This window comes from Chelon labrosus, assembly GCF_963514085.1.
Source record: "Chelon labrosus genome assembly, chromosome: 23".
In the NCBI taxonomy this organism is placed as follows: Eukaryota; Metazoa; Chordata; class Actinopteri; order Mugiliformes; family Mugilidae; genus Chelon; species Chelon labrosus.
Genome location: NC_140356.1, coordinates 11380839 through 11403080, shown reverse-complemented (window position 1 = coordinate 11403080; position 22242 = coordinate 11380839). Strand labels below are relative to the sequence as shown.

The 22242-nt window shown below is 41.3% G+C and overlaps 1 protein-coding gene across 4 annotated transcripts in view; it reads left to right on the top strand.

Annotated features, from left to right (window-relative positions):
- LOC311508698 (high affinity choline transporter 1-like) overlaps positions 1-22242 on the top strand; it is a 39456-nt gene that overhangs the window by 14570 nt on the left and 2644 nt on the right. For all 4 annotated transcript variants that reach the window (XM_084573612.1, XM_084573615.1, XM_084573614.1 and 1 more), the window contains 5 exons: positions 15743-15935; positions 16117-16230; positions 20038-20193; positions 20364-20512; positions 20979-21122. In XM_084573612.1, coding sequence (XP_084429738.1) covers positions 15743-15935; positions 16117-16230; positions 20038-20193; positions 20364-20512; positions 20979-21122 — 756 coding nt within the window. The remainder of the gene's footprint in view (positions 1-15742; positions 15936-16116; positions 16231-20037; positions 20194-20363; positions 20513-20978; positions 21123-22242) is intronic.

The window sequence follows — 22242 nt, the reverse complement described above, 5'->3', positions numbered from 1 at the left end:
ATAGTTTAGTTTGTCCACCAGAGGGCACTCTACACCGTCCCTGTTGGCAAGCGCCACACATCCTGCAACCTGCTGATCCAGCCAGAGTCGGGCAGAGAGAACCAGTTATCCGCGAGTAAGATCATCGGTGAAGTGTGTTCATGGTGAGCTGGTCACGAGACATACATTGCTTGAATAACAATTAAAAGAACATCCCCATCAGTTCTCTTAACTCAAATAAGCATGACAAAATTCGTGACTATCATGTCCAGTTTTGCTGCTGTTAAATAAGCCGAGAGTGAAGCGGAATTAGCTAGTAGCTAATTACGTTACGTTGTTACAGTGTAGTTGACTGACTGTCCTTTTAACTTTTGACAATGTGACTGAAGTATTTCTTTAATAGCGTGACAGTTATAGCAATGAGACGTATCATCTCTCCTTGGCCTGTTATATTGAAAATGTATGTTTTACAATCACAGTATGACGTTATCCATTGCTAAATTATGGCTCATCATAGACTAGCTAACCACAAAGCTAGCTAATGCCACTATCAGTGGAAGACCGCTAACGTTAACGTTAATGAGCTTGGAAACCACAACGAACTTATTCTGCCTAAATAAAGTACTGTAATGATTACTGTATTTATAACTAGCATATCTCTAGTTACAGTCCTTGCATTGTAAAATGTAAGTTAGACTTGCGAGGAGTGAACATTTAGACATAGAGAAAAAGTATCAAACGTAGCTTGTGCATAAAAGTTAGCTTTTCTTTTACACGTGTGTGAAATCCAATGATGCCAAGTGTGCGTTGCAGACTGTCGTTCAGCCGCAGCATTAACGAGTCACATAATGTATTTAGATCGCTAAATAGTAGGTTTTAGAAGGCAGGCAACAACTGATGATTGAAAATGGTTTGATGTAGCTTGATGGGAAGAATTTAAAAAAGTGCAGGTAAAGGGATGCATTATCATATTATTTTAGTTAAAACTCATAAATAACTACAAATAACTAATGTTAGGGAAATCAGTTAATGTTTTGTTGCGCGTTTCTGAAAAAAAAAATATCGGCCGATATATCGGAATATCGGTTTTTAAAACCAACAAATATTTGTATCGGTATCGGCCTTCAAAATCCTATATCGGTCGGGCTCTAATGGAGAGCGTTTGTGAACAGCAATTTTCAAATCCTGCCACAGATGCTCAATGGGGTTTCAGTCTGGACTTTGACTGGGCCATTCTAACACATGAATATTCTTTGATCTAAACCATTCAATTGTAGCTCTGGCTTTATCTTTAGGGTCATTGGGCCTCATTCACCAATATCTTCTTAAGAATCTTCTTAGATTCTCTCTTAAGCTGTTCGTAAGAAGATTCTTAAGAAAACTCTACGTCGCATTCATCAACGTGTTCTTAAGCCGCAGAATTGTTCGCAGCTGTGTTCTTAAATTGATGAATGCCATTTCCTCGTAAGTTGAGAGCGCGTGCCAGGTGAGTCTAATTAACATAGGATTAGCATATGTAACCGCCCATCAATGCCCATAAAAGGGACTGCAGGGCCGTGAGTTGACACAGATGTCGAACAGAGGAAACTACAATAAAAATGCCTAAAGCAAAATGTAAGTCAATTGGAGCGCAGCAGGCAAAGCGAAAAAAAAAACTTTAGTAATTCAGAGGTGGAGGTACTGCTGCAGGAAATAACCCGCAGGAAAAAAATTATATTCAGTAGTCTCAGTACAGGTTACACCAACACAAACAAAAAGGAAGCATGGGAGGCAGTCACACACGCAGTAGAAGCAGTATCTGGAGAAGGACGGACAATAGAGGAAGTTAAAAAAATAAATGGTTTGACCTAAAATCCGAAACCAAGAAAAATATAGCAAAATTTCGACGGGAGATGCAGCAGACTGGAGGAGGAACATCAGAGACCCAAAACCTGTCTGAGATGGACCAGCGCATCGGGGCCATCATCGGGGAGACTGCACCCTCAGGTAGCTAGACTATATGGGAAAACTCTAAATCACTTTTCTTAAATTCATTTATTTAATTGATAGTTTAATTTCCCCCACTTACTTTTTAGGAGTACCATCGACTGAGAGGCTAGATACAGACCTTGGCCCCGAGGCAACGCTTTCATCCCCTCCCTGTGCTGCTGGTACTCCAGAGGAATCGGGAGGTAATTTATTTATTTTCTGAAAGAAAGTTATTTTAAACGTGTGTCCTAAAGGCAGGAGTTTGTCATAGTGTGTGTAAGATCAAAATACGTCTTATTATAGTATTGGACTGAGTGTCGCTACAATGGCTGGATTTATTATTTATTCACAGATGAAGTCCCGCAGAGCCAAATAACGACAGAACTAGAACCATCCTGCAGCAATACCTCCACCCGTACTCGGTCCCGTGCCTCTCCACGCCTGATCACAGAAGCGGTGTTGAACAATCAACAAAAGGATAGCGGACACTCTAGATAAAATTGCCTCAACGCTAACAACCATATCCAACACACTAAAAGAAATGAATGAAAATTTAAAGAAATAAAGATGTGCACAGAAACTGGTCCGTCCTCATTTTTTAAGTGAATCAGACTGGTGGATTCAAGCTGTAATTAATGTGACTTTATTTACAAACGGGCAATTAATTGCTCCCGAACTTGAATAGCGCGCCTGCAGTCTGGTCCCATCAATGCGTCAGGACGCACATCTTCACGGTGTGGTGGCTCAGGGGGGAGAGGCACACCACGCTTCATGGCGATGTTGTGCGTTTTAAAATAACAAATGCTCTGTAAATTAACCAAGAAATAGAATGAATAAATTAATAAATAAATATGACAGAAATATCACTGTAGTATCGTATTTTAATGAACTGCACAAAAGAAGACAACACAACCATGCCAACATGTCGGCACTGAAATGTGCGTAAGAGTACTCCTGAGTGTTCGTAGGATTTGTTCTTACCTAAGAACAAAGGCAAGATAAGAAAACATTCATGAATGCCACAATCTTCGTAAAAACTTCGTAAGTAGGACTTAAGAACAAATTTGTTCTTAAGAACGGTTCGTGAATGAGGCCCATTGTCTTGCTGGAAGATGAATCTCCTTCCCAGTCTCAAGTCTTTTGCAGCCTCCAATGGGTATTTTTCCAGGATTGCCCTGTATTTAGCACCATCCATCTTCCCATCAACTCTGACCAGCTTCCCTGTCCCTGCTGAAGAAAAGCATCCCCACAGCATGATGTTGCCACCACCATGTTTCACAGTGGGGATGGTGTGTTCAGGGTGATGAACATAGCGCTTTGCATTTTGGCCAAAAAGTTCAGTTTTGGTCTCATCTGACCAAAGCACCTTCTTCCACATGTTTGTGGTGTCCCCTACATGGCTTGTGGCAAACTGCAAACAGGACTTCTTATGCCTTTCTTTCAACAATGGCTTTCTTCTTGCAACTCTTCCATAAAGGCCAGATTTGTGGAGTGCACGACTTATAGTTGTCCTGTGGACAGATTCTCCCACCTGAGCTGTGGATTTCTGCAGCTCCTCCAGAGTGACCATGGGCCTCTTGGCTGCTTCTCTGACCAGTGCTCTCCTCGCTCGCTCTGTCAGTTTAGGTGGACGGCCATGTCTTGGTAGGTTTGCAGTTGTGCCATACTTTTTCCATTTTTGGATGATGGATTGAACAGTGGTCCTTGAGATGTTCAAAGCTTGATATTTTTTTATAACCTAACCCTGCTTTAAACTTCTCCACAACTTTATCCCTGATCCGTCTGGTGAGTTCCTTGTTTCTTCACAGAACAGGTGTATTTATACTATGAGTAAATTACACACAGGTGGAGTCAATTTACTAATTAGGTGACTTTTGAGGGCAATTGATTGCACTGGATTGTATTTAGAGGTATCAGAGTACAAGGGGCTGAATACAAATGCACACCACACTTTTCGAGATTTATATTCGTTTAAAATTTTGAAAACCATATATCATTTTCATTCCACTTCACAATTATGTGCTACTTTTTGTTGATCTATCATATAAAATCTCAATTAAATACATTCAAGTTTGTGATTGTAAGGTCACAAAATCTTTTTCACGGCACTGTACCATCATTTAAATGCTGCATCTGCTCTGCCTGGTGTAACGTTGTAATTTCCCCATACTGGGCTAAATTGTGACAGTGCTTGTGATTCTTTTAAATAGTTTTTTAGCATCGCCCCATATCTTGATCATGTGTGTGAGGAGGGTCAGTTGTTGAAAAATAATATGTCATAGTCCTCAGTTGTGCAAACCAATAATACAACATAAGTTTGGACATTTCAGACGGCCACGATGAAATGGTAAGTACAGTAAAGACAAACGTAGTCCTATTGTTCCAAATAAATTCCACAAACATTTTTCTTTTTAATTTTTGAGAATAAATCTGAAGATGGTCGTAGAGGGATATTTTGGAATAAGTGAAGTAATTTTGGTAAGACATTACATTTGAGTATATTAATTCTCCCAATCATCGACATTGGTAGTGACTTCCATCTTTGAAGTGACTCACTAACATCTGTCATTAAAGATTCATAATTGGCATTAGTGGCAAATTCTAGCCTAGGCAAAATTTGAATTCCTAAATATTTAAACGTCCCACAACATTAAATTGGGTTACATCAGGAGCTGGATATTTTCTCCGAGTTGCATTTAGCATTAATATTGAAGATTTTGCTTTGTTAATTTTATATCCTGATATATCACTTTAATATTCACACAGAATATGTTTGAAAGATTGTTCAAGAATATTGTGAAAACCATTGGATGATTTGGAATGCTGGATGGTGATTGGTTAATGCATGTCAGCGCAGCCGCAGTTGCAGTTCGCTGTCTAACGTGACACTCTCTTCCTGTTGCTAATGAGCTAATAAAAAGGGTACAGTTATAGCACGTCGTCGTCCTGAATATTATTGTACACATCGTACAAAACAAGACATGGTGTCAGAGTAAAAAACGAATCTCAGAGGACAAATGGACGTCGCTGGAGTTCCGTCGCCCCGTATGGACTGGGAGGCTGGCAACCTGCCCAAAGCATGGCGCAAGTTTAAACTTCACGTGGAGCTAATGTTTTCTGGCCCATTCAAGAAGAAAGGGGAAGAAGAAAAGTGCAGCTATCTACTCTTATGGGTCGGAGATAAAGGCCGGGACATTTATAACACATGGACACTCACGGAAGATGAGGCAAAGGTACTGAAATCATACTACGACCGCTTTGAAGCATATGCTATGCCGAAGACAAATGTCATATTTGCTCGCTACAAATTCCATGAAAAAATACAAGGAGGCAACGAGCCCTTTGAACAGTTTGTGACCAATTTGAGGCTGCTTATGAAAGACTGTAATTATGCTAACAGTGAAGAGATGATAAGAGACCGTATAGTTTTTGGGATTCATTCACCAAGAGTGAGAGAGAAACTACTGAACGTCGGGTCCGATCTAACGTTGGATAAAGCAATAGACATTGCAAGGTCTCACGAGCTAGCACAAGCACAGCTCAAAACGATAGCTGGTGGCAACAGTGGGCCACACGAGCAGACCGTTCATGCAATCGGTCGGCAGTCTTCAAGGAGCGCAGTCTGGAAAACGTGCCAGGACAAGACAAGCAGAGGCAACGTCTTCAGGACAGAGGGAGACAGAGGGCGCCCCAAAACATGTGGCTACTGCGGAAACAAGGCTCACGGAATAAAAGACAGCTCCCCAGCAAAAGGAAAACAGTGCAAGATATGCAACAAGTGGAATCATTTTGCAAAAGTGTGTCGTTCTAAACAAGGGAAAGGAGTACACACAGTAAGTGAAGATAAGTCAAAGGAAAACAGACAATGAGGATTTATTTATTGATGCAGTGACACAAGAAAAAAACACTAATGATACAGAGCAAGCTTTTGCAGATGTGCAAGTTGGCCCAAACAAAACTGCAGTTAGCTTTAAGTTAGACACTGGAGCCTCAGCTAATGTCATTCCCACACATGTTTTCAAAAGACTGGAAATTCAGCATGTACTTCAGCCCTCTACTCACCCACTCTATGGCTATGGTGGTGAGCGACTGGTTGTCAGAGGCAAGTGCAACATTAAGTGCCAGTATAAAGACATTCAGCTAATGCTTAAAGTTCACTTGGTTGACACATTTGCACCCCCAGTGCTAGGGCTGAAAGCGTGCTTAGGCTTTGGACTCATTAAACTCATACTGTCTGTCACTGGCACACCTGGCGCATCAATCCTGAATGAGTTTGCAGATGTCTTCACAGGAATAGGATTATTTCCTGGTGAGTGCACAATTCAGATTGACCCCAATGCAACACCTGTAGTTCACCCGCCGAGGCGTATTCCTCTCGCCCTGCGTGATCGCCTGAAAGATGAGCTGCAGTCTATGGAGAAACAACAGATCATTGTGAAAGTCACCGAGCCAACAGAATGGGTCAATTCGATGGTGGCAGCAGAGAAGCCACGCACAGGCAAACTGAGAGTGTGCCTCGACCCCAAAGATTTGAATAAGGTTATCAAACGACCACATTACCCTTCACCTACCCTCGATGATGTCACATCCAAGTTGGCAGGAGCCTGCTACTTCAGCGTTATGGATGCTAGGTCAGGCTACTGGGCTATAAAGCTCACAGAAGAGTCGTCCAAGCTGACCACATTCAACACGGTGTTCGGACGATACAGATTCCTCCGCCTACCTTTCGGAGTGAAATCTGCCCAAGATGAGTTTCAGCGGAAAGTTGATGAAACTTATGAAGGTCTGCAGGGAGTCACGGCGATAGTCGATGATATCCTCGTCTATGGCAGGACCAAGGAAGAGCACGATGAAAATCTCCGTGCTATGCTGCAACGCTCCAGAGAACGAAGGGTTAAGCTCAATCCAGAAAAGAGCACAATCTGTGCCACTGCAGTCAGCTACTTTGGGCACCGCATCACAAAGGATGTAGTGAAGTCTGATCCAGCCAAAATCGCAGCTGTGAGAGACATGGAGCCACCCAAAGACAGAGGTGAGCTAGAAACAATACTTGGCATGGTTAACTACTTATCTAAGTTCGCCCCTATGCTCTCAGACGTGAACACACCCATGCGTCACTTATTAAAAGAATCTTGCGAATTCATATGGGATGCGCAACATGACAAAGCATTCAAGAAAATGAAAGAGCTAATCACTCAAGAGCCGGGTCCCGTCTTAGCATATTTTGACCCTAGCAAAGAGCTCAGGCTGCAGGTTGACGCATCTAAGTATGGACTAGGTGCAGTCCTGCTACAAGACGGCAAGCCCATTGGCTACGCATCAAAATCACTAACTGACAGTGAAATCAACTATGCCCAAATCGAAAAGGAGCTATATGCTATTTTGTTTGGATGCAAACGTTTCCACCAGTACGTCTATGGCCGTCACACCATTGTGGAAAGTGACCACAAGCCACTTGAGTCCATTATGCGAAAACCACTCGCATCAGCGCCTCCAAGGTTACAGAGGATGATACTACAACTACAGAGATATGACTTCACTATCATCCACGGACCAGGCAAGGACATTCCTGTTGCAGATACTCTCTCCAGGAAGTCACTATCTGACCAGGACGACAGCCTCAGAGAAGGCATGGACATGCAGGTACATACTGTATACAGCAGCTTACCTGTCAGTGACACTAAGCTGAAAGAGATCAGAGCAGAGACTGAAAAGGACACTCAACTCATGCTACTGAGAAAGACAGTCAAAGAAGGATGGCCTGAGGAGAGGAGAATCTGCCCTCAGAGTATAGCAGAAGACTGGAACTATCGAGATGACCTTTCACAGATGAATGACATCATATTCAAGGGAGAGAAAATCATCATCCCTACCTCACTGCGTGCAGAGATGCTCTCCAAAGTACACGCAGGTCACATGGGCATTGAAAAATGCAAACAAAGAGCCCGTGACATCCTCTTTTGGCCAGGGATGAACAAGCAAAATGAGGAGATGGTTGGAAAGTGCCCCACCTGTCTTGAACACAGACCTTCCAACACTAAGGAGCCCATGATAAGCCACAAGATCCCAGACAGGCCATGGCAGACTGTCGCTACTGACCTGTTCACATGGAACAATGAAAACTATATAGGTACACACAGTAGCTTATTATCGCAGCTTCCGCTGTGATACACAAACTGAAAGCAACCTTTGCCAGGCATGGCGTACCAGAGACTGTGATATCAGACAATGGCCCTCAGTACAGCTGTAAAGAGTTCCAAACCTTTGCTAGAGCATGGGAGTTTACACACGTAACCACTAGTCCGCACTATCCCCAAAGCAATGGTCTCGCTGAGAAGACTGTGCAGATTGCCAAATCACTGATGGAAAAGGCTAAAGCTGATCAGAGAGATGCTTATTTGAGTCTCCTTGAGTGTCATAATACTCCTGTAGACCACTTCAGATCACCAGCCCAGCTGCTCATGAGCCGTCGCTTCCGCTCAATTCTTCCCAGCACCCACCAGCAGCTCCAGCCCAGGGTGGTCAGTCACAGGGATGCTCATACAAGGAGAGTCCACCAACAACAGCATCAGAAGAGATACTACAACAGATCAGCCAAACCAATGTCACCACTGCATGAAGGACAAAACATTCGTTTCCAGGAACGTGGATACTGGAAGCCCGCAGTTGTCATCCAACCAGCTGATACTGACAGATCATACCACATACGCACAGCTGAAGGACGAGAGTACAGACGAAACAGACGTCACCTCCTTGACACAAAAGAAACACACCATACTCAAACAGAGGAAGATTCTGACCACACTACACAACACGATCCACCACACAGTGCCACACTGAAAACCGCAAAGACGAGTGAGACAGCCCCTCACACTGTCCCATACCAGACAAGGTACGGACGTGCAGTTAAGCCCAGAGTTGTTCTGGACTTATAAGGATATGTAAAAGGGTGTAGGCGGATCGCTGCCCTTATATATAAAAAAAAACTGTACTATGTTATGATATTGAAAATGTTATTGAGTTGCACTGTGAAAATGTTATTGAGTTGCACTGAGAAATGAGTTTATATACTCTTGTGAACAAGCTAAGGGATAGCTGAAAGATGCATATATACATGTATTGCAACAGTTATGTTGATATATTGCATCATTGATGAGTTTGGGTTTTATTGTATGACATAGTTAATTCATGTTGTTAACACCACACAGATAAGATAAGAGGATTGTGTTCAGAGGCATATTGTGTACATTGAGTATCTTTTCAAAAGAAGGGGGATGTAATATTCACATAGAATATGTTAGAAAGATTGTTCAAGAATATTGTGAGAACCATTGGATGATTTGGAATGCTGGATGGTGATTGGTTAATGCATGTCAGTGCAGCCACAGTTGCAGTTCGCCGTCTAACGTGACACTCTCTTCCTGTTGCTAATGAGCTAATAAAAAGGGTACAGTTATAGCACGTCGTTGTCCTGAATATTATTGTATACATCGTACAAAACAAGACAATCACCAAACTTCTTTATTAGCTCTAACAAGGTCGGAAATTTCAGACTAACTATCTAGCTAAGTAGCAGCGTGCGCAGAAGCCAGGTTTTTATTTGTCAAACTTGAAGCATTTCATTAATTACATGGGACTTTCTGCTGTTAGCTGGGGGCTGGAGCTAACTAATTGTTACTACCAGCAGTGATGAATACTTACTTTCCTGAAAAACTTTCTTATATCCATTTGCGCATCCATCCATCCATTCATGTTCTTCTCCTAACGGTGTTCTTTTCGGCTCTGTGTGGCTGCAGGCAGTGCCATCGAGAGACAGAGTTGCGACACTCCCATCAGGGGCGTTACTAGACCTTATTCACTGGGGCACGTGCCTTAGTAAAAGTCTCCAGTGCCCCAGTAAAATTCTAGCGCTGCTCTCGCTGGAAACGGCATTCATGAGCGCATCTCCGTGCCTGCTTTAGTCATGACTCGAGCCTGTCACTTACCAGCAAAAAGAAAGGGGCCATAATAGCTAATCAGGAAATAGCACCTCTGTAGCTGGGTAAGATTGAACGCAACAACTAATGAAAATCGTTCACATGATTCTTCCGAGTGTTTCATGTACACACACACACACACACACACACACACACACACACATACAGTACACAGTGGAAACCGCTGGAGCTCGTCACATCACTTTGAGCACAGAGTAAGTCGTCCCCTGTTTTAATGTTACAACAAATTCACAACTTGTTTTTACAGAAAAAACGACAAGTTGATCGCTGTTAGAGAATGTTGCCCACATAATTAGCATCTGTTTTTCGATGCTTAGCGTCATTGTAGCCTAAATTTAGCAACAGTTTACCAGCTTGTGCTCTCTCCCTCACACACACACTCACACCATGCGTAGGCTGCATGCACACATGCGGACAATTAATAATGATTTATACGTATACTGTAGAGAGAGCCCTGTAAAAGTAGCCTATACTGTTAGGCTAGCCATTTATTTCATATTGCGCACACATTTAATTATTATTATTATTATTTTTTTAATGTATTGGGAGTTGGGGGCCTGTGCCCCAGCAAAGCTCTAGGTCTAGAATCGCCCCTGGGTCAGACAAACCTGAGGTGTGTGCGCGCTGCGTGCGTGGGGGAGGGAGGGGTAAACGAGAGAGGTGGATCATACCACTGGTATACAATTTTTAGGGGTGCTGGGACAAAGTTTAGGTTTGAGAACCCCTATAAACGGGCTACTGTCCGACGTCGAGCCTGCTTCAGCCGTACAGGAAGAGTTTTACAGGGGAGATGATTTTGATCGTTTTTATTTCAGGGGGGATGCCATCCCCCCTCAACTCGACTACTGAGTATATTAATTCTCCCAATCATCGACATTGGTAGTGACTTCCATCTTTGAAGTGACTCACTAACATCTGTCATTAAAGATTCATATTTGGCATTAGTGGCAAATTATAGCAAAGGCAAAATTTGAATTCCTAAATATTTAAACCGTCCCACAACATTAAATTACATTTGCATTAATACTGAAGATTTTGCTTTGTTAATTTTATACCCTGATATCACCAAACTTCTTTATTAGCTCTAACAAGGTCGGAAATGCATTTCCGACTAACTATCTAGCTAAGTAGCAGCGTGCGCAGAAGCCAGGTTTTTATTTGTCAAACATGGAGCATTTCATTAATTACATGGGACTTTCTGCTGTTAGCTGGGGGCTGGAGCTAACTAATTGTTATTACCAGCAGTGATGAATACTTACTTTCCTGAAAAACTTTCTTATATATATTTGCGCATCCATCCATCCATTCATGTTCTTCTCCTCACGGTGTTCTGTCCGGCTCTGTGTGGCTGCCGGTAGGCTACCGAGCCGCAAGCAAGGTCACAGGGAAAACGTGGACTGGATTTTCAGTAATGTGGGTGTTGTGAACAAGTGGAATGTATAACAAGGTACCAAAGGGTCTCTCTCTACCGTACACTACGAAGTGAAGGGAAACTGACAGATATATGATCACATTTAGGTCCTTAATGACAGGTTATATGATTATTTATTTAAACTGATATGCTGGCCGCTTTATATTGAATTTGTTGGCATTTTTTTGTTTCAGCCCCCCAAAACAGGTCTAACGACGCCACTGACTCCCATAGACCTCCGTTGTAAAAAATGGCGGCGCTTTTAACCGCCTACTTCCGGATTTGAAAGTCGGATTAGTTCCAAACACTGTCATTTGGGCGTTGGACCTCATTAATTTACGTTGCTGCGAGTTGAGTTGTTCCAGAGCTAAGCTGCTGAAATATCGACCTCTTTTGAATTGTCAACTGTCTATATTGTGTCAGAGGCCCTTTGCGATGCTTATACTGGTCTTCATTTGTATATGCACAGCGTAATTATTTATATTTTATCTTGGTTGTTTCAGCTAATTTTCTAGCATTGCCTGCTAATTAGCCAGCGCGACTTCCCCTGCTGTGAAGGTAGTTCGGTAATGAATCGCTACCACCTTTATAGCAACTTTTATTTAATTGAATTTTGGGATATACTAACTTTTAATTATGTGTTGGCTGTACTTAATTTGTTTGTACTAATAGCTGAATCGGAATTTATAAGCAAAATCACGGGAATCAATAGCCTAATACAGCCCAGTTGTGCTCAAATGAATATCACGAGACGTCTACCATCAGATGAATGATATGGAAAAGTTAAGTTAGAGCCTCTAAAGCCAGTGCTACTACCCATGCGAACATGAACACTAAGCTTTTCTCTCCATGTAGCCTAAAACTTATCTAAGTAAGTTTTTCGTTGTCACCCTGCCTCTCCAAATGCAAAACTGACATTAACAAAAATGCAATAATGTAATAACAGCTGAAAAAGTACTTGGGTGTGTGTTTTATTTTATATTTACCGTTCAATAACGCAATCGCTGCTGTCTGTCCCATAGAAGAACATGACAGCCAGCGCATGTTTTGGAACTAATTGGGTTTACATGAACCACGTGACAGCCATAGCGGCGACATCAAAGAGTGTCGCAACTCTCTCTCTCTATGGCACTGGCTGCAGGTAGCTACCGAGCCGCAAGCAAGGTCGCAGGGAAAACGTGGACTGGACTTTCAGTAATGTGGACGTTGTGAACAAGTGGAATGGATTGATAACAAGGTACCAAAGGGGCTCTCTCTACCGTACACTACGAAGTGAAGGCAAAATGAACAACACCAAACTATTTAGGGGGGCTTCAGCCCCCCTAAAACAGGTCTAAGGACGCCGCTGTTCGTCAACGAACTTTTTTTTTTTTTTTTTTTTTTCTCTGCGACTAAGACGAGACGAGCTCAAACTAATAGGTGATAAATATGTGCGCCTTTCTGTTAATGTCACTAAACTGTTACTTTACATGATATGATGCTTTTTTAATATCGGACATTCAAAATACATGCGGACTGACTATCTTTATATAGGTAGCTAGTATATATTAGTTTGGGTAAGGGGCGTTTGCCCAAAATCTGTGTGAAATGAAGAAATCTTGTATTTTGACAGCGTGGGGCTGCAATAATAGTATCTGACATTTGTGGGAAAAAAATGATTCATTGTTAACTCTATCAAAATAAAAGCACCGGATCTATACTTTCTGCATGCAGAACTGCCCCAACAGGAGAAAGCGAACAGTTTTCTTACCGGTGTCCGTGTCTATGCTGCTGGACTCTATTGTTTTAGGCCTACTTTCTGTCCTCCGAGTCCGTGCTCATGTTCATTTATTTTTTTAAGCTGTATGAGCAGTCATCAGTTTCTGGTGATGTGATAATCGTATGTCTGGCAAAACTGGTCCTCGCCCTACTTCTTCTTCTTCCCTTCTTTTTTTTTTCTTTTGTAGTTCTGAGGGTAAGGAATAGCTCGGAAGAATAGGCTATAGGAATAGGCTATATAAGAATAGGCATTTGGAGGCGCATCACCCTGCTATTCATACAGTTTCCATCGCGGTAAGTAATATGAAGCTAAATAAGTTTTTCTTTTTACTGGCACATATTTAAACAGCACAGTTTATTGATGGTTTCACATCATTATGTTTCTTGCTTAGAAGTTGCACTGCTTCTGAACGTCCGTGTTTATTGCACTTTAATTTGAGGTTTCAGAAAACCCATTTTTCTATTTGGTCTAAAGACAGAATATAAAATGGGTGCCTATATATACACAGACACTTGACAAAGGCATATTATTTGCAGATAATAATTATTTCGTTTTCAAAAAATGTTTTTTAGGCCAATGAATTAGGTGAAATTGGATAATTTCCCACCGCACACCTGACGATCTCTCACGGCACACTAGTGCTGCGGCACAGTGGTTGAAAAACACTTGCCTAAATGAATGTTGCCAAAAAAAAAAAAAAAGATAAGAAAGAAAGATATAAATGACTCAAATATGAATAAGGCTGACAGAGATTTGAGGAGCTATCATGGCATCCACTTTGTTTTTTGGGGGGTTGGGTGTAACCGTCGCGGTTGAGAACAATATGTTTGACAGCGTGCATGGAATATTAAATAATCGTGTCACTACATGTGTTTCAGGCTGAGAGCATAGTCACATGTATTACTTTAACAACGTCATGGAAATAACTGTAGTGATAATTGACTTTGAGGACTGTTACTAAAACATGGACTCAAAAGTTTCTCAAAAGAACAAGAAAAGAAACAAGAACATTACTCCCTGAATCAGAATAAAATATTAGGTATAAAAGCAGCCCCAGTCATAATGTTAACACTCATAGAAACGTACTCTACATAAATCCTTACTGCAATTTTACCCACTGAGAAACATTAAACGCAAAGTGCAGTTTAATGCTGCACTGAACTGTATTTCACCAGTAGGCTACTACTGTAGCGGTTTTAGGCACGGGCGAACCGGGGCGGCATTTTTTCATGACACAACTGGGGCGGCACGAGCACTTTGAAAAAAAAATAAACAAATACACCTGCACCGCTACATGGTTTTCTATTATCTGTCATATCTGTGTAGGGAATTGGCAAATTGGCAACCCCTGCAGCTGCAGACGCCCCTGCTTGCTGAGAAGGTGCCGTGCACAGAACGTGTGCGTGAGAAAGGGAAAGGGAAAGGGGACAGTTCACCTCTGGGTCTCTCCCAAATTGAACGGACGGGGGGATCCACTGTATAAAAGGCCTAAAGTCAGTCACACCTTGACTTTCTTCCATATAAAGCACATTTAATTCATAATATTATAAATACAGGCCTATAAGTTCTGCACGGTTTTGTATTTATGAATTGTGTGAAATGGCCAAATAAAAATAGGTAATACAAAACGATTATTTGGTCACCAAGGTGAACTGGTTTAGTCTTGACTTCTGGTCGTGAGTGACAGCCCTGGAGGAGATGGACAGAAAAAGGTCAAAGCCATCAGGTGACCAGTTTAGGAAAAAAAGAAGAGATAAAGGCATGCTACGTTCTCTCTGTATGATTACAGTATCCATGTCATGAATGAAGGGCTTATGTTAATTGGTGGTATACGTTTGTTAGCCTTTTTGCTATGATGCTTGCAATGCTTATACAACAGTAATTCGTCTTAACTTAATTCAATGTAGAACCGCCACTGACTGTAAGCATTAGCTAACACGTCGCAGACAGTACAACACTTTAATTTTCACTTCATTACAATGACTTCAAGTGACTGCCAAATCTGCTCTTAATAGGACTTTGTTGTCAGGTTAATGACAGTCCTTCCACATTCAGAAAACTGGTTCAGCATACCTGTCAAACTGGAACTTCATTGGACAATTGATTTGTGATGACTGGAAAAACAAAAAACAAAAAACTTTATCTTAACGTTTTTGCATATACCTGGATGACTGAGAACCTTCCCAGATAACTTTCTTCAATGGACCCACACAGGCTCCCGTTGTCCAGCGGTCACCGGTCTTAATTATCAAACTGAAATAATCTCACGCTCGAGAAACAACAGAAAAAAAGGTTCGAATCACCATCACAAAATTCTTAATTTAAGTAACAGATCAAATGTGTCGGGGTGAAGGCTGAACCCAGAACACAACAAGCTGAGTTTCGGGATTCAACAGCTGACTAATCTTTCTAAAGGGCATTGAGCTGGGTAGAGAATACTTTTTATTTCCAGGGGGTTTGAAACTAACAGGCACAGGCAAGCAGGATGTAGCAACAAGTCAAGATCAGAAGAACACAGTCTCACGCCAAAAGACGAGGAAAATATGTTAAACTGGTGATGTACTACATTGTTTTCCTTAGCTGCAAAACCTCTGCAATAACTTGTATGTGTGTTTCCCATTCCCAAAGACACTGAGGATGGCAGTCAACTGGGTAGGACTACTGTCCATAGGAGTGTTTTACGTAATCATACTGGGAACGGGCATCTGGGCATCCAAGAAGTCCAAGCATGAGGAGAAGAAATGCCCTGGGAGCCGTAGTGAAGTGGCAATGGTTGGAGGACAGAACTTAAACATCTGGGTCAGCATATTTACTATGACAGGTAATGAAAATGATGATAGCGACAACGTCATTGATGGGGGCTCAGATGGTCATAATAGTAACCCATGTAGGGGCTCAACTTTGAAATCGGTGAATGTTTTTGAAATTTAATTATAGAAAACACTGGTGAAGTTGACTTTATTGACTTTCTCATTGGCTGTATGTCCACTCTTGTTTTGCAGCCACGTGGGTTGGTGGAGGTTACGTTTTGGGTAATGCTGAAGTCATCTATGATCCAACAAAGGGACTGGTCTGGGCCGTTGGACCTCTTGCCTTCTCCATGAACCTGATTTTAGGTGAGTGAGGTCAAATGCAACGAATGCCGCAATGAAAAATCATCAATAAACTTTCTGTGTGTTTAATTGATCATCTGCAGATCAGATGGGCTCACAGCACAGAGAAAGAAAGAATTGAGAGAGGCCAATGAGCAAAGAATAGACAGTGTAGATCTCTTTAAACTTCTTATACTTTACTTCTTAAACTGTAAACCCCGGTTAAGTTGATTGTATTTAAACCATTTGTGTCAAGTAATTTACAGTTGAGAAAATTAATTTGTTCAAGTATAGTCAACTTAAATGTACCGTAGTCAGAATTTTTAAGTTATATACACTTAAATGGTTTAAATAATAACAATAGAAAAAAAATTGTGGAGTCTACTTAAAAGTAGTACAGGCAGAACATAATATCATAAGTAAAATACACTTATAGTTTTATTATAAATATAAATACATTAAATTTTAAAATATTATATTTGGGATAAGAAAATTCCAATTTTCATTTATTAATGACCACACAACGCAGTTCATTTTATTTATTTCATTTAGACACACAACAAAGCAACAAATATGTTTTAACAATGTTGCTGAAATACCAGATGCAAATCCAAAATAACAGAGACCTTGTTTTCATAAAACTATCAAAATGGGTCTTTGCCAACAATTACAGCTGCATATTCTTACTTTTTGCTGCAGATATTACCTTACAGTACCTTTCTGTGATGCAGCAAACAGAAAACGTGTATTGAATTATGAAACGATTTCCTTCCAAATACAATCACAGCACAGTTTTTGCACGTGTCCTCTGTAGAATTATTTCAGTAAAACGAACAACACTAGACACATCCAGCACAAGAAGTATCACATACAAAAGAATATTTGCTCCACTGAGTGCAATGTATTTGTGCAACAATCCAGACATCCAATGACTGTCGGCTCAGTGCTCTGCACACACTTAAATGTTGAACAAAGAAATATATCTTTATTTGTTCATATAGAGAAGTACCACAAGGGAAGGTGGAAGAATTAGTTTTTGTGAAATGTATGAACTAACCATCATATCATTACAAGAAAAAACTGAAATATCAACCCACCGTTGTCTTCCTCTTGAAGATTTCCATCAAGTTCGGACACAAACCATCAAGAACTGAAAAATATGAAATAATCTCAACGTTGCTTGTTGTCTTGAGAGCTCCACAGATGAGCAAAGTATTCAGTTTCAGTTTCGTTATGCACTCGCGACTGTTAGGATCTTCTTTGTTTCTGTGACTTCCACTAAGTCACACTCAATAAAAAATTAGTTTGGATATGTCAATCCATTTAATAACCTGCAAAACAAAAGCATAAACAGGTAAAACAAAGAACTCAACATCTCCCAACAAAAGACTTCCTGTGCGCCACCCCTGAATCAATTAGTGGGCACCTTAAATATCCTTCCACTATCCCCCACAGCGCCACTCAGGTGGATAGTGAAAATGGCTCCTCCAGGTAGTATAGGTCTGGCACCGACATGGTACCAACAGGTAAGCTTCGACTTACTTTCCTTGAGGTCCTCTTAAAAGTTGGTTCCGCTCTTTGCAGACATTTTCGTAATCCTCAGCATCCTTTTCATTGAATTCATTCTCATACTGCTTCTCCAATAGCAGCTCTAATGACTCCACAGACACTCGGTTCACAGAAACATCATCATTTTTCCAATCTTTACATGAGCCACAGACAACCCAACCCAATAGGGTTTTAATGGCAAAGGGTCCATCTCCTTGACTATTAACAACCTCCCATGGTTCCAGCAACTGAGAAGTGTTAGTTCCAATTAACAACTCTACTTCAGCAGAAATTTCTGGGATGTGAATGTCATCAAGGTATGACCATTTTCTGAGTAAATCAGTGTTGATTATATTTGAAGCACTTACTGGAATTGTTTTTTGGGTGCAAGCATCTGGAAGACTGTAATACCTTTCTCCATTAAGGTTGGATACTTCCAGGCCACTACAATGTAGTATGTTGACACAGCTGTTTTGGGACTTATTGTTAGCAAGCATATTTTTGATCTTTTCCAGTTAGGTTCAGCTTTCGCATTAGACTTTTGGAGCAAAATGTAGATGTTGATCAATTGTCCAAAAACGCATAGGTTTGAATGACTTTATTGCCTTTTTTGTTTTTACCTGAACAAGTAGGATCGACAGCATTCGATTGCTCCCGGCCCCTGTTTGGCTTCCAAAGGTTTCAGCTGATACAAGTGTGTTATGTACAGCTGACTCAGGTTCATTGCCACAGGTGTCCCTTGTGCTCACTGACTATTATCACAATTTTTGCTCCAATGCCCATGTTAAGACACCCAAAACAAGCTCTCTTTTCTTTTAAGAAGTTGATTTTTTTCACAGTGTTTGATTTTTGTGAACTTTGGACAGTTATTCACGGAGTGACATAGTGAACAGAATAAACAACCGATGTTGCTTTTATTGATTTCCTTTGTTTCTTTACGTTGTTGTTGTTTGTTAACAGCACAGACATTTGTGGCAAAGTTCTCTCTCCTCACCTTAGGTTTCACTGCAGACACATCCCTTTTGACATAAATCCCTCTTTCTGATGTTTGAATATGTCGTGGATTTTCCTATTTACTTTGAATAAAAAGATCTCAAGTCAAAGGTTTTGTCTTTGTGAGTTTTATTGCATCAAACAAAGGTATACCGTTCGCGAAGGGGGGGAGAATCATGCACAGAACAACAAAGGCTGTGAATGCTCCGAGGATTCTCTCGGGGCAGTTTAGGTCTTACAGGATTTTTTATACTTGAAACTAGGCGTTGTCACTTTGCATATGGTACAGTTACTTTCCGCTCATTGGTTCTTGTTCTTTCGTATGATATTATAATTTCTGTTAGTTTGCCCAACAACAGTGTGACCTTGAGAAGGTTCTCGTATATCAACTGTTATCTGCGGATGTTCGTGTGTGAGCAAAAGCAAGAACAGTTCACAGTTCTCGTTAATCAGTAACAGTTGCAGGTGTTTTCCTCCTACATGCATAACAGTCAGCAATTCGTATTTTTCCACTACAAATATCTCCAAAAACTGGATCAGACAAGAGTTTGACCTGGTGTTCCACAAAGCGAACAACATCATTGAAACATGGTCTGCGATTTTGATTCTCACGGATGTCACATGTTGTTCTCTTAATTTAGCTGGTAGGATCTTCGTTTCTGTGACTTCCACTAAGTCACACTCAGTACTACTCTTGTAGGCAAAAAAAAATAGTTTGGATATGCCACTCCATTTAATAACTTGCAAAACAAAAGCATAAAGCGGTCAAACAAAGAACTCAACATCTCCCGCCAGCCTGCGGTCAAAAACAAAAGACTTCCTGTGCGCCACACCTGAATCAATTAGTGGGCACCCTAAATATCCTTCCACTATCCCCCACAGCGCCACTCAGGTGGATAGTGAAAATGGCTCCTCCAGGTAGTATAGGTCTGGCACCGACATGGTACCAACATTTGTGTATTGTGCACTTTTGCTTTGTGTACCATGGCATTGTTAATAGAAGTGAGAGCCGCATCTGGAAATTTCCATTGGTAGACGTTCAACAAATCCCCATATGTTTAAATGAGAGAAAATTTCTTCAGTTGTTGTAACAATGATAGCTTGTATATAACAATAAAATGCCTAATTCACACAACGTCTCTCTCCCAATACGATTTATGGGACAGTAGGGGGACAACTGTTGCTTTTGAACCTTCTCTGATAATCAAATACAGTATATGAACTATTCGCTATGTTTGTTAGTAATGGTTTGGTTGGTGGGGTGTACTGTTTTCTTTTGTCTGACTGCAGGTGGACTGTTCTTTGTCAAACCTATTCGGTCAAAGAAATATGTCACCCTCATGGACCCATTTCAAGAGAAATATGGCAACGCTGTCGGAGCTATTCTCTTCATTCCTGCTCTCCTTGGAGACATCTTGTGGATCACATGCATTCTTTCTGCGTTGGGTAAGTTTGTCATTACCGCATTACAATGACACCGGTATTTTAACATTGCTGGTTGAACTACTCTTATTATCTATGTGTTGGCCAACAGGAAACTAAAACAACCATTTTAAAATTACAGTGAAAGTAACACCATAGCAGCTTTGTGAAACTTATTAATGTATGTCTTACAGGTGGGACAGTAAGCGTGGTCATGGATATCTCCTCCGCACTGGCTGTGGCTATCTCTGCAGCTGTGGCAGTCGTTTACACATTAATGGGAGGATTATACTCTGTGGCTTACACTGATGTCATCCAGCTAAGCTTCATCATGCTTGGCTTAGTAGGGAGATTTTTTATAAAGCTTTCTCACATTTTTAGAATGAAGCTCTTTCGCTTCATTCTAAAGCATCGACTTTTGGATATACATGACTTGGATGACAGAACCATCACATATTTTTGGTATATATGGTATATGTATGTTTGGTCTGTTCTGTTGGATAGTGTGCTATGGTCATTCAGTATTGATTTTGATTACTCCTTGACATTTCATCTAGTGTGTAGGTGTAGCGGCCACGACACACCAAGTGATAGTCGTGTCTTTGCTGGTGGTTGTTGATTCTAGTCCTTTGATGTTGGTTTGGTGTGTTCATACCCTAAAGTCTTAAACTATTAGATGGAATTAAATGCAATTTGGTAAAAGTAAAATCAAAATGGATTTAAAAGATTTTGTTGATCCCTTCCAGTGAAATTTTGAATTACTACGATGTTTTCCGCAGCACTGTTTAGTAGTTTCCTCTTTATTTCAGTGGCTCTGCGTGTCTTTTATCCTGACAAGCCCCCACTCTGCTAACTTCACCATTGCTGCAGTAACCAAGCTGCACCAGGAGCCATGGATCGGCAGACTGGAACTAAAAGATGCAGGACGCTGGGTAGACGAGTTACTGCTATTGGTAAGGGCCATCAATGGCCCCCATCACATCACAGTGCATCCGCAAAGTATTCACAGTGCTTCTCTTTTTCCACATTTTGTTATGTTACAGCCTTATCCCATAATGAATTAAAGGGGAACTACCGTTTTTTACAACCTGGACCTTATTGCTGGCATAAAATATGATCGTTTACTCACCCATATAACTTTGGTGTCATTTGTAGTCATTCGGGAGATATTTAGATCTGCGTATATTCATATAGTGGGAGTGACTGGGGCACCGAAACGCAGCCTCTAAATAACGCATTATCTGCCACGAAACTCGTTCATTTCACCAATATTTTTTTATGATACGCTAGTGCAATTTTCCGCTGAGTCCGGAGTTACCTGTTATCTATTCGCAGATGTGCAGCGTTTTGTTGTTCTTTGGCCAGCTGTTCCTCTCTCTGCCTCCGCATCCTCCTTTCAACGAGATCCTCATCCGTATACTCTGGCTCAAAACGTTAAGGACATCCATCATAAACAATGTCATCGTCCACAACCTCAGAATCGGAAAAATATTCAGCCATGTTGAAAAAAACTAGCAGTAGCAAATTACAGGTAAACAAGCCGTGCGTGGTGCGCGGTGCGCAGTGAAATGAACGAGTTTCGCGGCAGATAATGCATTATTTAGAGGCTGCGTTTCGGTGCCCCAGTCACTCCCACTATATGGATATATGCGGATCTAAATATCTCCCGAACGACTACAAATGACACTAAAGTTATATTTAAAGGGGAACGGTAGTGAAATCACATGTACATAAGTATTCACAGCCTTTGCCATGAAGCTCAAATGAGCGCAGATGCATCCTGTTTCCACTGACCATCCTTGAGATGTTTCTACAGCTTAAGTGGAGTAGATTCAGTTGATTGGACGTGATTCGGAAAGGCACACACCTGTGGCACAAACCAAGCATGGAGTCAACTGTCTGTCACGGAGGTCTTTTGAGGTACAAATCTGGGTTCCTAGAGCTGACCAACTGTCTAAACTGAGTGATTGGGGGAGAAGGACCCTTAGTCAGGGAAGTGACCAAGAACCCGATGGTCACTCTGTCAGAGCTCCAGCATCCCTCTGTGGAGAGAGGAAAACCTTCCAGAAGGAC